General features: G+C 39.2%; 1 protein-coding gene across 7 annotated transcripts in view; it reads left to right on the top strand.

Moving 5' to 3' along the window:
* Positions 1-18707, top strand: part of LOC123035809 (WD repeat containing planar cell polarity effector) — a 234238-nt gene that overhangs the window by 121050 nt on the left and 94481 nt on the right. For all 7 annotated transcript variants that reach the window (XM_044454420.1, XM_044454416.1, XM_044454417.1 and 4 more), the window contains 3 exons: positions 3043-3652; positions 6838-7026; positions 17687-17810. In XM_044454420.1, coding sequence (XP_044310355.1) covers positions 3043-3652; positions 6838-7026; positions 17687-17810 — 923 coding nt within the window. The remainder of the gene's footprint in view (positions 1-3042; positions 3653-6837; positions 7027-17686; positions 17811-18707) is intronic.

Genomic DNA, 18707 nt, shown 5'->3' with positions numbered 1-18707 from the left:
ATCACCTTTTGTCAGAGCTCTCTGCTATGTCCTAACTGTCTTGGGTGCCCCTGCATGGCATAGCTCATAGCTTCATCGCACTACACAAGCCCCTTCACCCACGGCAAGGCAGTGATCCAGGCAGCAAAACCTATTCCACGCAGTACATTTTTGTATTATAACACATGAGCAGAAAAGAATTCTCAATACATCCCAAAGAGATGTCTCTTATTTTACTATATTGCAGGTTCATAAAGTAAACCAAGTACTTTAAGATGTTCTTTATTTCAAAATGTTAATCTGGAAGCTCTGTTTTGAAATGAATAAGAATGCTGTGAAGAAAAATAGAGTAAAAATTCAACCTGTGGAAAAAGTGTCTTGTGCCCTGCACCATTCTTCTACCTTCATTTCACTATCTCAAATACATCAGTTGTAGCTGAGAAATAGCATTGTGATCACAGTCTTTTTCTTCTATAATGCTCCATACACAAATATGAACATTTGTTTCCTCTTTTTATTATTGATTATTGTATAATTTAGTCCTCTCCTTCAGGAATGCACGACTGATTTGTTACTTATTTATCTATTGCCAGTATGTCTCCAGTAGCTTTTCCTTTTTCCTTGGGACCAATTTACAGGGGCATTTTTGACAAATACTCAAGCGAGTATGACTGTTTTCAGTAGCATGATTATTTTCTCCTACCCAATCTTTTGTTTTACCACATTTCAAGTTGTTATCATTTTCCCATAGTGGTTTCAGTTTAATTTTATATTTCTACTTTGCCTTATGGATCATTGAATCTACAATTTTTTGTTTTTCTTGTATTGTTCTGAATCAGTGAATTCTGCTTAGACAAGCAAGGATGTTTTAGCTCTTGCTTGCTATCATAGTCCATTGCTGTCACACAGTCACTTTTTCTGCTGTAAAAAAGAAGCACCTCTAAATTGAGTGGGGCTGAGTTGCTCACTTGCAATTCACTCCATCAGCTTAGCTGACAGAGTAGTTCCCTCTTGGCTCCTCCCCTTCCTCAGTTGTTTCCATTGAAGCTGGTCATTATAAGGACTATATAACTTTACATACTGGTAACTGTGTTTGGGCAGCAAGTCAAACATTTTATTCTGTTTAACAGAACTAATAGCCATTACAAGCAACATATTTAAGAAATCATTTGATAACAGCACATAAAACATGGGACTGATCAATACAACACATACCCAGTCACTGAATAATCACACAAAGATATTTTGCAATCTTAGCAAAGATGGAATATAAAGGCCATGATAGTAGAGTAAATAGAAAATCTTTATATTAAATGTTTACCCTGCAAAAGATGCTAGACTCTTAGCTAAGAAGCTCTTCCTAGGGTTTGATAGAAAATGTAGCATGACTAATATTGTGAGATACCCTCTCCCTCTCCCAGGTCACAGAGACGTAGATTTCTTAGAACCTGCGTGTATCTTCTGCCCAAGAATGCTGCAAGCAGGATTTGAAAATATACTTCTGTAAATGAAATTTCCAGTGAAACAGAAGTGAGAATGTGTAGATATTGGACTCCTTTATGATCCATTTTAAATAAACAGAACCACTGAGGAAAAAAATAAGTCTGATTATTTTCCGGAACATCTATCAAATCTCTCATTTTATTTTTATCTCTAGAAATAGTGAAAATATCAGATGGTAGATTTTTAGAGACTAGCTTTGGACTTAACGTGTCCCTGCCTCCCATCTTTATTTGTTCTCTCAAATAATGTTTTCAGGCATATCCAAAACTCTGTTATATAAAATAGCTGTCTTCTGAGTTCTAGCTTCAACTGACAACAAACCTGTGTCTACCATAAGGAAAGAAGCTGAGATCCCTAGGACCTTTTCTGTTGTATCATTTAGTCTTGTTTTTACATTTGTTTACATTGATTGATATATTTTAGGCTGCTGGTGATGATGATAAACAGCTTCAGTCTTATAGTTGCTTACAAACTTAAGGTGTAGAGGGAAACCTCAAGCCAAATAAAATACTATCTTCTTTCAATATCTGAATCTGTAGTCTTCTATATAATTTTGTACTTTGCTGAAATACTCTCTCCAAGCAAATAAATACATCACAGAATTCTGGAAATAAAATTATTGAATTGATGACTTCTTAAACTGTTAACTGCTTTATTGTAAGTATGAGTGTGTGACACCAGAAAAAATTGTTGTATTTTAGTTATGTGAACATTTCTAAGCCAGGGGCCTAAAATGGGCCATTGCTGGCAGAAGGGATCAGTTTCTAAGAAAATGCTTGCAATATTTGTAAAGAATTGATGCCAGCAATTGCATAGCTCTAGTGCAATTTGTTCAAATCATTACTTGCACAAATCAGGGTTGAGGCATTAGATTCAAGTTGTTCTTCTAATTCTTGCTATATTACTTAACATGAGAAGTATGGAAGCATCCTTCTCTCACTACATATGCAACACACTGCATTTTGGCCTTATTAAAATTTCTGACTATTTCCAATCTGAACAAAATTCAAACTCCATTTTCCAATTGGTATACATTGTGGAACAGAGCCCAATCTGTGTACAGATCTCTCTCTCTCTCTCTCTCTCTCTCAAATTATGTGAATTGCAGGGTTTTTTTTTTTTTTTTAAATGGAAGTCCACATGGTGATTCAACTTACATCAGTTTGAGTAAATGCCAGTGGAGAACAAAATCTGCAGGGCTGAGTTGAGAAAATCCCTTGGATTTTCACCCTGTTGAATTCTTCACACATCCCTAGATTGTCACTTTTTTCATTAGATTAAGGCTTTGGTGCCAAGAACATGCTATGGTTAATATTAAATACAAATCAAATTGTGCTGTGGCACAATTGGGCAGCATACAAATGTTTTAAATAAATAAATGCTTCAAAGGCTTGGTTGGCAACAATGGATTTTATTACTCCCACTTATCTCACTTGTGAATCGAGTGAATTACAAAATAAAAAACAGAATTTTATTTTGCAGACTTTATTAGCAGTGTATTATTTCAACCCACTCAAAATTGGTGTAAGTGATTTATTAAACTTTGGGATTGTTTTTCAGGTTTTAAGTTATGTACGCACAGATGGGGATCCACTTGATGCTGGCTTTAGTTTGTATCAGCCTTATCAGATTCAAACAGTAGAACGCTCTTTGAGTGCGGACCAAGAGCCCATGGTGGACAGCTGCATCTATGAATGCATTAGGAACAAAGTTCAGTGTGTGGCAGTTACCAAAATACCACTAACATCAAAGGCCATCAGCTGCTGCAGGAACATTACAGAAGATAAACTTGTCTTGGGATGTGAAGATTCTTCAATAGTTCTATATGAAGTCTACCGTCAAATAACTCTACTAGGACAAGCAGAACTATTGCCCACCTTAATGTGTTGTCACCCCAGCGGAGCCATAATCCTGGTTGGTAGTTCACAAGGAGAGCTACAACTGTTTGACATGGCACTCTCTCCAATTAAAATCCAGCTATTAGCTGAAGACATTTCACTCAAATCAACGCTACAATTCAGTGAAAAAATTGATGTATCCAGCAGTCTCACTCAGATCCAGTGGACTGTCCCTCTGGCTACATATCAAAGCATGGATGATACAGGTATCCATGATCTTCTGTTATTTATGTTTGACAAAGGACCTATTGGAATACTTCATTTTAAAATGGGTAAGTTGATTTGTTAATTTATGGAAGAAATAGTTCTCTTCAATAGCTAACTGATGCTACTTTGCATTGTATAAACTGAGAAAAGATTCCTGCTCTTTAAATCAGCAAGCAGAATAATTTGTTTTGAAGTAAAATAGATATAAGTAAAAAATCTAAAATTGTGTTGAATTTGTTGAACTTAACTGTTCGACTAAATCTGTCCAACAAATCCATTTGTTGGCATAAAACTGATCTATGTATCTTACAGATGAATAATTGAGATATTAATGACAATTTTCATCAGTATGAGCCAAAAGAACATTGCTGGAATTCCAGTTTTTCAAAACACTGTGCCAAAATTAGGATTGCAGTTGTAGTTACACTCATTCCAATTAGTAAAAAAATTACAAGCAAGCAGAGTTGCACATTTAGTCACATTTATATTGTCTGGAAATTGTCCTTGTTACCTGAGAAATCTCTTAAATAGGGGGAAAGCTTGTAGAAATTCAGTACTTTGAGACACATTAGTTCCATCTTGTCCAGTAGATACCTACCCAGAATGCTAATTAAAGCAGTTCTTTGATGTATTCTCATATGTTGTCTATTTTTGAATGCCTCTAAATTACCCAGTTACCTGTCAAACAGAAGGCACTCTGCCTCCATCTACCTTGCTTTTCTTATTTTTTCCCTTGTGGCTTTTACTCACAACAAGCTTTCCAGAAAGCACAGCGTTCCCTTTCCTATCTCTAGCACATTTATGTTCTTACTGAGACAAACAGGCTCTCAGTAGAGGGATTTAGAGGCCTTTCTGCTAATTGCCAGCTTGTAAACTTAATTGGACTGTCTCCCTGGGCACTGTTCCTAAATCAATTAGGCAATGAGTTGTCTGTCACCTCTCTTACCAAAGTAGGTCACACAAACACACTACCCAAGAGAAGTCAAGCATCGAAATGGGAAGATGTTGACCTCTGTGGTTGAAAGTTATCACATTTTAAAATTTTGTTGTGTATATTTCCATTAACTTGCTCTAGCAGTTGAGAAATTATAAGTGTAGTTGCACCTTGTTAGCTGGGAAATGCTGGAACTTGTCGGATTTTTTCTGTCCAAAAATGCATGGATTGTTCCCTATGTGGGTAGGAGAAAATTGGAGGGTTGGTGGGAAAGCTAAGTAATGAAACCCAAAAGCAATAAAACATAATACAATACGATATGATACATTATATTATCAGTCAAGTCTCAAAGATACGAAGGCATACATTCTGGTCAACAGGCCTGAATTATAATGAAACAATAGCCTCTTAACTCATAGCAGTGGTGATCAGTGTTAAATATTTTTGATCACATACACAAGCATTCAGTGTAGGCCTTGCAACATCACAATTCCATGTTCAGGCTGCAGTCCTTTGAACACCTAGGAATAAAACCTATTGAATGTGGTAGAAATTACATTTGAGTAAATATGCATAGGATTGTGTTAGATGTAGATTTATTTAATAATTCTGTGGCAGCAGCTGTTCCTTACATACCTGCATTTCAGTCATTGCAGATATGCAGTGCTATCTACATTGGCAAACACCAACATTTTAATTTAAATACAACAGTAAGAAAATATCCTGATCTCACCAATTCTCTACCAATGTGAGGCTTAACACAATTTTAGAGTCATATCTAAGCTGCATAGTGTCTCTTTCTGGTAAGAGCTATATAAAACAAAGATACTTGGACCTCTTTCAGATGGTGGACCAAATTCCATTTCAGAGAAACATTCAGGCCACATTCCAGTGGTGGGTTGGTTTTAAGGCAAAAGGGAGTGGAGTGAAAAAAAAAATAAACACCAATATTTTTTAACTCAAAGTTCTCAACTGCCAATGACTAATCTTTAGGAGAAGTGTTGCAACCTTTTAGAGTGACAAAGGCTGCATAAAAGCTGGAAAACCACCAAGTGATTTGTGTTAGGGAAAAAGAGTGTGGCTATCTGGGAAAACTTGATGATTTGAATTGGTCCGGATTTGGCTTGTAGTTCTATATCTCTGCTATAAAATAAACAAAGGAACAGGAAATTAATATTTGAGTAGGGTAATAGTTTTCTTGTCTTCTTTGAACACTTTAGAGAAAGAACTTTTTTTCATAGTTTATAATTCTCCTTGACTCTCAGGCCAGACAAGGTATGTGGTCCCTCACATTTTGGCTGCTGTGAAAACTATCATTTGAAACACGCTTAGATAATCATTCTACTATATGGGCTTTTTAAAAATTGCTGTATAGCGTACCAAACCTAATGGGTAGTATAGCTTTGCTGCAAATAGAAAAAAAATATGTTGATATAGTTCTAGTGTTTTGTGATACCAAAAAGCACTTCATTACTCTCAGTTGTCAGGTTAGGTTTAGTTTCAGTAGAGAAATCAGTGATGATTTGGCATAAGGTCTTTGGTTCACTGTAATATGCCCTCAGAGTTATTTTCTGTTTCCTGCCTTAACTTGTAATATGTGAACACTGTGAAGAAAAATTCATTAATGTATGCTGGATGTTTTAATACATTTTGGGAATAATCAAGAATGTGCCTGCACATGAAAAAACAAAGTCCATCTGAGATTACAGACTGAGATGCAACACATTCTAAATCCACTGGTTGAAGATACTAAGATTCCAGTTCAGAGGCTTATTCTCAAGATGCTGCACATTCTTGTAATTCAGTTTAGTCCAATCTTTTTGCCTACATTGCTGAAGGTACCATAGCATTTAACCCCACTTGTACTGGCTTTAGATTGTATTGGATGTCCAAAAGGGCTCCTCTGTCTGAAGTAGGAACAATCTACTAGGTCACCTACAACAAGGGTAAATTGGGTTGAAGAACAAGCATTGCTATGGCAAACCTCCAGATTGTGCAGTGTGTCAACAGAGGTATTTTTGTGCACAACCTGTGTATTATGGTAGAAAAGTACTGGTTCATATTGACCCATCACCATGTAGGTTTGGGTGTTCAACTTTTGCAGAGTAAAACTCAGAACTGGTAAATTGTGTTAGAGTAATACAGAAAGAACTATATAATACTATGAACTGCAGAATGATTTATGCTTACATGTTATGTTTTATACATTCTCATCATGTAACAAGGAAACTTGTTGAAAAGGAGTGGATGTGTGATTGTATTGAAGAGTGAAACACATCTGCCCACAGCTTTGCCTTTTTCTTTTACATGTGACAGGTGTCATCCCAAGAGGACAGCTTGGCCTTGTGGAAATCATCCAGGAGTATATTCATCAGGACGAGATGTATGAGGCAATTAATATACTGTGTGGCATGAACTGGAACACAATGGGTCATCAATGCTATGTAAGCCTAAGTGCCATAGTAAATTACCTTCTCAAACAAAAGCTGACACCTGCAAGAGAAGGTTTGTTGGACTGCATTTCATAAATATCTTCAGTTTTAAATTAACCATTGAATCATGAAGATTCAAAATTCTTTAAACAGATGAGTTTATATTTAAAATTTTGAATGATCAGGGCTATGCATACCCTTATGCTATCATTTTAACTGATAAACAATTTTTCTGTTTAATCATGGTTTCTTTGTGTTTTTAGATGTGAACAGAATTTATTTCCATCCTAATGGATCAGAAATACACTGTGGGTGACTGTTTTTGTTAAAGAATTGTTAAAAGTTTTGATTTTTTCATTGGTGATTGGTAAAAGAAGTGCAGTGTCCATCGGCTTCACATGGGTCCTGTTGTATGCCTCCAGGCTATTTTCCCACCATATGGCATCTCCCTTGTTGCCTACAGTGGCACCTGAAACCTCCCTACAATAATAGATCAATTCACATCTCAGGCTCATCTCTGTTGGAACTTGGTGGGATGACTCTCCAACGAATAGCTGTTTGTTAGAACTTCGTTATTCCCAGAAAAGATTAAGCAGGGAAGCTTCATGCCATGTCTCAGCATGCAAGTGCAGCTGGGCACCTAGATTCTCTTTTGTGGGAAGAAGAGAACATGCTAAAGGATATGGTGAACAGCAAAATTGCTTGCTGCCCAAACCTGCCCCCAGGCCATCAGGTTGAGGCAGGCAATCTCTACACAGAGTGAGGGGTACATTGATTACCATAGTCTCTACTATACCAATAGACGAGGTCAAAATCTCCTCTTCGAAAACTTCTGAATATATACAGTAGAAAAGTGGAAGCCTGCCAGGGGAAGAGGGAGGTTTTTTATGAAACTTCATTTTAAAATATATGTATTATAAATAGCTCTCTCCTGTGTTTCTCCCTACATGGAAGTAGGCTAATGCTTTAGAATAGACAAGTGTACTATGTCATCCAGGATTTATTCTATACAAGTCTAACAAATCTGTCATGGTAATTTGTTTTCTTTTTATTAGAGGAACCCAGCAAGCGCTTTCATTTGGAATGTTGTGGTGGTTATCTTTGAGATCTTCATTTCTTCCTTCAGCATCAAGCTGGGCTATCTAATGAATCTGTAACTGTGCTAGTACTTACTCATATTCCATGTAGGCTGGAGTATTTCAGAAGTGCAAACACACTGCAAAGAAAACAGCAACAGCAAAAGTGTGTGGCTTATTTTGCTGAAACCTGTTGTGTTAAATTTTAATCGAAATTGACTGATGCTTCTGAAAGAAAACACCTTGAAAGTTCAGCTTATCTCACTGTCTAGATTATAGATACTGCAAAACCTAATTTACTAACAGGTTGCCTCTGCTCTTAGTGCTGGGCTATTAGAGCCTTCAGTGATATCAAATCTTATGAAATAAAATGTAGCTCTGCTTAGAACTAAGGGATAATTATCACTAAATACAGAAATGGCTAGTTCAAACAGATGTTAATAGCAGCAAATTGAAGAGATTTTTGTCTACAGGTTAAACATGTCTCCTTCTTTAAAGCACTTGGAAAACTTTGATTAACTAAAATTCAGTTTGCTCGTCTGCCTTGAAAAGAGCATCTGTATCTAAAATCAAATAATTTCTGCAGTTAAAGGAAGAGAGGGAATTCTATCAATTATACTTTGCCTATATATGAAAATCCTATGGACACTACCAAAAGGCAAAAAGATATGACACCGGAAGATGAGCCCCTCAGGTTGGAAGGTGCCCAGTATGCTAATGGGGAAGAGCAGAGGGCTAGTACTAGTAGCGCCAGAAAGAATGAAGCACCTGGGTCAAAGCCAAAAGGACACTCAGTTGCGGATGTATCTAGTAGTGAAAGGAAAGTCCGATGCTGCAAAGCTCAATACTCCATAGGAATCTGGAATGTAAGATCCATGAATCAAGGCAAGCTGGATGTGGTCAAACATGAGATGACAAGACTGAACACCGACATCTTAGGAATCAGTGAACTAAAATGGACAGGAATGGGTGAACTTAATCAGATGACCATCAGGTATAGAATTAACACCAAAAAATGATGTCCTTATCATCATGGGGGATTGGAATGCTAAAGTAGGAAGCCAAAAGATAACTGGAATAACAGGCAAGTTTGGCCTTAGAGTACAAAATGAGCCGGGAACAGGCTGGTAGGATTTTGTCAAGAGAATACGGTGGTCAGAGCAAACACTCTTTTCCAACAACCCAAAAGAAGACCCTACACATGGACATTACCAGACAGTCAACACTAAAGTCAGGTTGACTATGTGCTCTGCAGCCAAAGATGGAGAAGCTCTATACAGTCAGTAAAAACAAGACCAGGAGCTGACTGTGGCTCAGATCATGAGCTGTTTCTTGCAAAATTTAGGCTTAAATTGAAGAAAGCAGGAAAAAGCACTAGGCCACTCAGGTATGACCTGAACCATATTTCTGATGAATATACAGTAGAGGTGACAAATAGATTTAAGGAATTAGATCTGATAGACAGAGTGCCTGAAGAACTATGGACGGAGGTTCGCAACATTTTACAAGAGGTAGCAACTAAAACCATCCCAAAGAAAAAGAAATGCAAGAAAGCAAAATGGCTGTCTGAGGAAGCTTTACAGATAGCTGAGGAAAGAAAGGAAGCGAAAGGCAAGGGAGAGAGAGAAAGATACACCCAATTAAGAATTACAGGGAATAGCTAGAAGAGATAAGAATACCTTCTTAAATGAACAGTGCAAAGAAGTAGAAGAAAACAATAGAATATGGAGGTCTAGAGACCTCTTCAAGAAAATTGTAGATTTGAAGGGAACATTTCATGCAAAGATGGGCATGATGAAGGACCAAAATGGCGGGGACCTAACAGAGGCAGAGTAGACTAAGAAGAGGTGGCAAGATTACACAGAATAACTATACAAGAAAGAGCTAAATGTCCATGATAACCATGATGGCGTGGTCGCTGACCTTGAGCCAGGCATCCTGGAATGTGAAGTCAAATGGGCCTTAGGAAGTCTGAGCAACAACAAAGCTAGTGGAGCTGACAGTATTCCAGCTGAGTTATTCAAAATCCTAAAAGACGATGCAGTAAAAGTGCTACACTCAATATGCCAGCAAACTTGGAAAACTCAGCAGTGGCCACAGGATTGGAAAAGGTCAGTTTACATTCCGATCCCAAAGAAGGGCAATGCCAAAGAATGTTCAAACGACCGCACCATTGCACTCATTTCACATGCTAGCAAAGTGATGCTCAAAATCCTACAAGGTAGGCTCCAGCAGTATGTGGACTGAGAATTACCAGAAGTAGAGGCAGGATTTCGAAGAGGGAGAGGAACTAGAGATCAAATTGCCAACATACGCTGGATCATGGAGAAAGCTAGGGAGTTCCAGAAGAACATCTACTTCTGCTTCATTGACTACGCTAAAGCCTTTGATTGTCTGGATCAGAACAAACTGTGGCAAGTTCTTAAAGAGATGGGAGTGCCAGACCATCTTATTTGTCTCTTGAGAAACCTGTATGTGGGTCAAGAAGCAACAGTGAGAACTGGGCATGGAACCACTGATTGGTTCAAAATTGAGAAAGGAGTTTGGCAAGGCTACATACTGTCACCCTGCCTATTTAACTTATTTGTAGAGCACATCATGAGAAAGGCGGGGCTAGATGTATCCCCAGTTGGAATTAAGATTGCTGGGAGAAATATCAACAACCTCAGATATGCAGATGATACCACTCTAATGGCAGAAAGTGAAGAGGAACTAAGGAGCCTCTTGATGTGGGTGAAGGAAGAGAGTACAAAAGTTGGCTTGAAACTCATCATTAAGAAAACTAAGATCATGGCATCGGGTCCTCGCACTTCCTGGCAAGTAGATGGGGAAGAAATGGAGGTAGTGACAGATTTTATTTTCCTGGGCTCCAAGATCACTGCAGACGGGGACTGCAGCCAAGAAATTAAAAGACTCTTACTCCTGGGGAGGTAAGCTATGGCAAATCTAGACAGCTTACTAAGAAGCAGAGACATCACCCTGCTGACAAAAGTGCGTATAGTCAGGGCTATGGTTTTCCCAGTTGCAATGTATGGCTGTGAAAGCTGGACCATAAGGAAGGCTGAGCACCAAAGGATTGAGGCCTTTGAATTGTGGTGCTGGAGAAGACTTGGACTGCAAGGAGATCAAACCGATCAATCCTAGAGGAGATCAACCCTTACTGCTCTTTAGAAGGCCAGATACTGAAGATGGAACTCAAATATTTTGGCCACCTAATGAGAAGGAAGGACTCCCTGGAGAAGAGCCTAATGCTGGGAACAATAGATGGCAAAAGAAGAAGGGGACGGCAGAGGATGAGGTGGCTGGATGGAGTCACTGAAGAACTCAGCATGAGCCTAAGTGGAATTCGGGGGATGGTGGAGGACAAGAAGGCCTGGAGGAATGTTGTCCATGGGGTTGCGATGGGTCCGACACAACTTAGCGACTAACAACAACAACAATTATGAATGGCATTTGCATAGCCTGAATATAAGATTTGTTAAATCAATGCATCAACCGATATTCCTGTACTATGTTACAATGATTGGATCTGTGTTATGGCCATTAAGGGTTTTTCTAGATAACAGAAGGAAAAGCAAACCATTTTTGTTGGAGCTCACATGAATGACCTAGAGATCTTTGGCTATCAGGCAATATAGGAAATAAGTGCCTAGTTGTGTGCTTGTGTGGTTGGATGGCTTTAACCTGGTTCTGTGTCAATTACATGTTATCTAGTTCCTCATATAAGTATTAAAAATCACTTTTTGTCATCTGATAAAAATGATAGCAAATATATTTTCTTTATTGATTCCTTTTCCTTATTCTATGTCAGGTAGAATTGGCAAAATTGCCAGGATGAGAGAATACCCATAGATAAAATCTTCAGACAACAGGACAACCCACCCTGTCATGTCATGCCGAATGCTCATGGCCTCTTTTAGAGTACATTATGTCCCTGCCTGGTCTTGTTTGAATCTTACAGGGCAAATTCATCATCGTTGAAAAAGGCTACAGGGTGGCTTCATTCACAAATAATGCTAAACCATGCAGAATGGTTACCATGTGGCTACTGTGTGGTATGGCTTCTTACATGGGTTCAGACAATCACATGGTTTCCATCCTCCTCCATCATTTCTCCTAATGAAGGCAGGTATCCCATCATTCCCCATTGCCGGAATTCAGTCTCCAGGTGTACCACTCCTGTCTACTTTACCTCCCTGTCCCTCACACTTATGCTTCTTCTCTGCCCCTCTTGTGCTGCAGATATGTCTGTACTCCCCTTGCACATGCTAGAAGAGTCTACCTCCCCTCAGCAGCCAAGCATATACAAGCCATCAGCACAGTCAGGCTATTCTCTCCAATTCCCATGACATGATTGCAGTCAGCCTTGTCCAGTGACTTGCACCATCATGGTGAAGGTGGTTTGCCCTGGAACACCTTCTTCCACCATGGATTAACACTTTGTCTGAACCTGGCCAGTCTCTCAGCCACTGTCAGCAAAAATTACACTATTCTGCATGAGCGATCTTACTTGCTAAACCCCACCTCGAAACAGATTGTGTTGCTGTAGCCTCCTTCCTCCTTCCTTGCTCGTCATTCTCCCTCCAAGTTAACTTTGCTGCTTCACTTGACAGCAACCTTTCTTTTTCTTTACTTTGTTGGCCAGCTGTGTGTAACTTGTGTATTTACTTTGAAGGAGCCTGCAGTTCTGCCAAGTTTGAAGTCATTTTCATTATACCCCTCCTCCATGTACTTATATCAAATTTCCTGAAAGGTTTCTGGATAAGTCTCTAACAGTTTAACTGAAGTAACATAGACAATCCTTTGACCCTTCATCTTGTACAATCAATGATAATTATCTAGTATATAAAATGTCAATTCATTTATGGAATGAATTGGTACCAAGATTAACACCTTTCCTCTTGTAAAGTCTTCCCACCATTGCTTGCCTATTCCTCTTAGTAAATAGTAAATAAAACCCAAACCTATCCTTCCTTCCATGGCTTTTTGTGCATATAAACTCAATGGTCTCTCATCTGTCCTCCAGGCTAATGAGACATAAACACAAAATCACTGTAGCATTTGCTGTTGGTGCTATAACAGGGACTGTTGGACCACCTTTGTGGTGTAGTAAGTACTTTTCACCATACCTCATGATGGATCCTGCGAAGGAGGCAGACATTGAGTTCTTGTTCCCACAATTCTGACCCAGTGCAAATCCCTCAAATCAAGTATCACAGAAGTGGAATTCATGATGCATCTGCGGCCTCAACTGAGGTGGAAAAAACCCAACAGCATTAGAGAGTTTAAGTGCATTTCTGGAATGTGAGGGACCTTGGCACAACCACAGAAGTATAAGAGATACTCAGAAGTATAGGAATATCTGCAGTGCACTAGACATGAAAATGCTCTTCCCATTTTTCAGGGTAGATGTGAATATATGGCTTCATGTGTTATACCCCTTGCATTTTAGAGAAAAACATCATGGCCTGAAGAAAAAAGTTTAAGGAAATCACAACTTACAACAAGCACTCTGGGATCATGCCAGCAAAACAAATGAAGAACTTGGTTTATCAACTATTTGCTGCTGCCTGTAGGCTATGCAGGCTGGAGAGTATGCTTTTCCAATCATGCTTTAGTAGATCAATGTTTCACCCTTGTTTTCCCCACTGTTTAATTTACATTATAAAGCATGGCCCTGTGGCCATTTTTCCTGCTCTGCTATGATGTTTCTGTAACCCATTAAGCAATGGCAATGCCTCCATCAATAGCAGCTGGTTCCTGTGCCTCCCCTCCACACCACAGCTGAGCTAGGCATTCCCTAATTCACTCCCAAGTTGCATTCTCTCAGTAACTCTTCCTCTGCTTCTCCTTCAACTCCTGTCTCTGCAGCTAAAGTACCATAACCCATGACTCCTCTCGTACTTTGGAAAGGGAAGGGAATTCACTTATGTCAGAAGAAGCTGGTATTGGTGGTGTGTTACAAATTGCTTGAAAACTCTTACCAATTACTGTGATAACCAGCATCTCTTGCAGTGCCGTCACATCATATGTAGAGCAACTTGTGCAATGGTTCTGATGCACTTCCACCCTGCAGGGGGAGGGGAAGGGAAGGGAAGGAACAGGGCTATGGAAGAACACTCTGCCAGGAATACCATAGATGGTTCAGAAGTTTACAGTGATGGAAAATGTCTGCCTCTTTGGATGATGCCATGATCACAGCCACTATCGCAGAACAGCTCACAGCAAACCAGTGTGCTGTCTGCCAGAGAACACTGTCAGCTGCAGAAGCTGTTTGGTTGGACATATATGCTGGATGTGGATCCTAGATGATGCCAGACTTGTGGAACATGCCTCATGTCCTAAACCACTTTTGAAATCAGTCCCGCAATTCATTGTTCAGAGATGGTAATGAAGCAGTTCTTCCCAGAAAAGAAAAAAGATTAGTGCTAACTCTGTACAAGTTGTTTTCAACATTTGGGTACCTCAGAGCATCACCTTTGCAATTGGAAAATCTTCTGCATGTGGAACCTGCAAAGAAATAGAGCATGTTCCAAATGATTTTTATCTGTCTGACATCATAGAGATAGGAACTAAGAGAAAAAATGAAGTATTGTGTAAGCTAGGCTTCCCTTGTGTGACAGAGGAACTAGATTCTTCACACATCTATCAATGAGGAGTGAAGAGTTCTACAGCAATAAAGGTTGGTATGCAAACACTTGTGGACTCTTAGGACAGATTTATAGATATATACAATGATCTTTCAGGGGGAAGCCAAACATTGCTATATTCTTGTCCCTGGCAGATAAGCAGCCATGAGATTATCCTTCAGGAACACCACCTGCCATGGTAAATTGACTTTGTGTGTACCCCTTCATTCTCAGTAGCCAGACTTTTGCAATTTATGGCTCATGGTGCTATACTGGGCCCCAACAGAAAAGAACCTTAGGAACTACTGCAGACATGCTATGTAGCCCCTGTAGGGTGTGCTTGTGTTTACTTAAAATCAAAGTGCTTCTCCTTTTACACGCTTCTGGGTATGGAAGAAGACCTTATACTAGATGTCACTATTGCTTCCTGCTACCCCCAGCTTGCGGGACCAGGCAGTGGGAATGATGCCATTGCCATAATCAGTCACCCAAATCAGCCCCCAACATGTCCACTGAATCCATCATCTGAACCAGCACTGTGGCATGAAAGTGTGCAATATACATACAGTCCAAGCTCAGTGGCAAGATATTTATTGTGCATAGCAGCAGAGCAGCACTTTTAAAGGATTAACACAGAATTGTGAGTCTTGCCTGCAACTGCTATCCTAGCTAGTATTCTAGCTAGTATAGGAACTGTAAGTTTCTCCACCTCCCCGTTGGATCTGTTGTAGTCATACCCCATGTACACATCCTTTCCTTATACCTGTGACAAGCTTGGACCATAGAAGTTTTCTTCCTTCCCAGTGATTTACCTAAATCTAGCAATACCTTTCTTTACACATGTAATCACACACAATTCTGATATGTTGTAGGATATCCAATTTATATACCATCTACCCCATTTGCTCTTATGTGTAGTCAGTAAATTCCAATAGTACTTTACCAAATTAATTTAAATTAATATTCAGGATTGTTCTCTTGGTGCCAAGAATTGTCTGCAATTACATGCTCCCAACACTTCCACCCATTCCCAAGATACCAGGGGTTCAAAAAAAGTGGAGAAGTGCACCCCTCTTTTTGCTGACAACTGTCCAAGGTAGGACTTTTATCCTTAAAAAAAGATTTAGGGAGGGCAAAACCAGGCAGTTTGGACAGGGAAGCATGCATATATGAAACCTGTATATTTCTTTGTCCAATGTAACCTTTTTTGTTGTTCTTAAATCCATATTTTCAAAACCAGACATATAGACAAAAAGCCCTAGTTACGAAGGGTTAGTTGTCAGAATAAAGTCTCAATGAAAAGGTGCAGAGTGCACTTTTCCACCTTCCTGAACACACAGAATCTCATGAATGGGTGGAAAACTTGGGGGCACTGAACACTTTGAGGAATTCTTAAAATCCTGACTATCTAGCTGCAAAGAGTAGAGGAGGGGAGGTTCCCTACCTGCTTCCATGAGCCAAGATCACTCATAGTTCAACTTTAATAGCTGTCACGGGAAAGCAACATAGAAAAATCCCTATTTGCCACCCTACTGGGTCAGTATCTATTCTGTGCTTTGATAGAATAGATAGAATAGAAAGCAGGTACCCTGGGATTTGGCTGAGCAAGTCTTCATATTTTGGAACTGTAGGCATCTTCCCACTCGCACAAGTCCAAGTAGAATTTTTTAAAAAATACAAAAATGTGTGCATGTTTAGAATGAAGAAAATAATTAAAGGGAGGGGGGCCAACCAATGACAGCCCCTGCAACATAACACTTGGGCACTAGGAGAAGCTGACACCTAGGATAGGATAGGAAGGACTGCCAAGAATCGCAAGTCCTTCCTATCTCATTCTCCATTTGTCTCATTCTCCACCTTGCTTTACCAACCACTTTCAGGTAACACAACATCCCACTGTGGGTGAAACAAATTCTACAACAGCCTGTAGGTTCTCAGGATGGCTTGTTTGGGAAACAACAACAACAAGCTACACTGTGCGAAGCTGTCTGGGTTCAGACAACATGCCAATCTGTTTTGGATTATTGTACAATCTGCATCAGGTCTCTCCATAGCTTTCTTGCTATAGGCCCCATTGTGGCTTACCACAATGCGTGAATGGGGCCTGAATATATGACCAAGGATTTGCCATCTCTTATTAATCCCAGAAAATCTTATACATTAGATTTATTTATCCTAAACAAATTTTTGACAAGTGGTGGAAATGTTCTGCGTGCTGACAAAGTACTGCATTCCTTGGCCTCCAGCTGTAGTAAGGAGCTTTGGCCTGCAAACTTAAAATATTTCTGAGCAGAACCAAAATCAATGTTACACATTGTATATTATTAAATGCTGCAAAAGCCAAATTGCTGGTGGTCAGAAATATTTATAGCAGATGTTGTGCAGCAGTTATAAACTAGAAAGCAGCAATTATATACTGTCATGGCAATACTAGGATAACATTCTTCTGGCAACTATGTAAGTCATCCTAGCATATACCTGAACAATTCCAAAGGCAGAAAAGAATGTCTGTTTTTGTCAGTTCACTGCTCATAGAGGTGGTGAAAGGCGTTGAGCAAATTCTATTTCCCTCCAGGCCATCAGAGGAAAAGCTCTTCACCTGTTGACCTGTGGCACAATGGAGGAGCTAGGACAACTTAAGTTTATTGTTCTCTCTCGGACAAAATGAAAACTTAGTGTTTGTTGTATACTAGAAAGGACTGTGTTCAAGCTTCATGTTGATGAAGCAGTCAGTGTACTTACCTGGGAGATGAGTCATTCTTGCGACATGCACATAATTAGAGAACAGTTTGTAATAAGTTCTGACAGTTTTTTGTTGTTGCTCCAAATCAGCATCAGGCCTTGCCTTAAATGACTGCTTATACTTAAGTTTGTTTTTGAACCAGCTGTCACATTTTTATTTCACCTTCCCAGCAATAAGTTCACATTTCACCTATGTCTGAAAAACCTGACTGACTGCAAACATGAGCAACAGCTTCAGGTGAAGCTGTTCCACAAGTTTCACTGCTGCTGTGTTTGAACTCCACAGCACAGCTTGAGGCGAGCCTTGGAACCTTCTATGCACCAACAAGACCTCTCTCTGAGACAACCATCTTGGAATACAGGGACCAGATCAGCAGATATGCAAGAAGGTTCTTCCACCACCTGCTCAGGTGAATGACAACTTTGTCTTTTATTAGCTTCAAATTCATTATACATTTCAATAGCTTTACACTGTTGATGAGATTTACACTGTTGATGAGATTAACACATTTTCCTAAAGGACCACCCTGGAATAAAATCCACATTCATTGTCATTTTTGTTTGTTTTAGCTAGTTTTTCCTTCAGGACTTGTACATAAGGTGCTATTTTCTTGTATTCTGTCATCAAATCATTTTTAAAATCTCTCTTTCCATTTCAGTTTGATAGAGAACTGACTTGTTCCATGAGTAAACTTGCTAATTGGAATAACAATTAAAACTGTTAGGAGAAGTGTAGGGAGAGGAAAAGCCTGAGTTGAATTGATGCTAAAATGTAGATTAGCAATGTGAAGCCAGTATATTTTTACACTGCACCTGAACAGTTGGACTGGTTTTTACCCTTTTCCCTACCTGTTTAAGTAAAAATAATATAGGTGCTAAAACTTCAGTTTTATTAATTAAAGAACATCTTTTTATTTTCCATTAAAATAGGTGGATTTTTAAAAACATAATTGTATGATTTATGTAGTTAGTGGGAAAGAGTCAATGGTATTACTGGGATAATATTATTTATTTATTAGATTTATATCCTGCCTTTTTCTTTTTTAAAGAACTCAGGGTGGCTTACATCATTCTCCTCCTGCTGCTTTCCTTATCCCCACAACAACACTGAAGTAGGTTGAGCTGAGAGTCTGTGACTAGCCGAAAGTCACCCAGCTGGCTTCATGACTGAATGGGGACCAGAACCCAGATTGCCTGAATCCCCAGCCTGTCTTTTTAATCACTGTACCACACTGACTTTCAGTTAGGAGGAGTCAGTAGTATTCCTCAGCTGGCATCAGTGTTTCAGTAACATAATCCAATGGTTA

This window comes from Varanus komodoensis, unplaced genomic scaffold (assembly GCF_004798865.1).
Source record: "Varanus komodoensis strain SLA01 unplaced genomic scaffold, ASM479886v1 scaffold7_3, whole genome shotgun sequence".
Taxonomy (NCBI): domain Eukaryota; kingdom Metazoa; phylum Chordata; class Lepidosauria; order Squamata; family Varanidae; genus Varanus; species Varanus komodoensis.
Note: the sequence above shows the minus strand (reverse complement) of the source record. Positions and strands in the feature narration are given on the sequence as shown.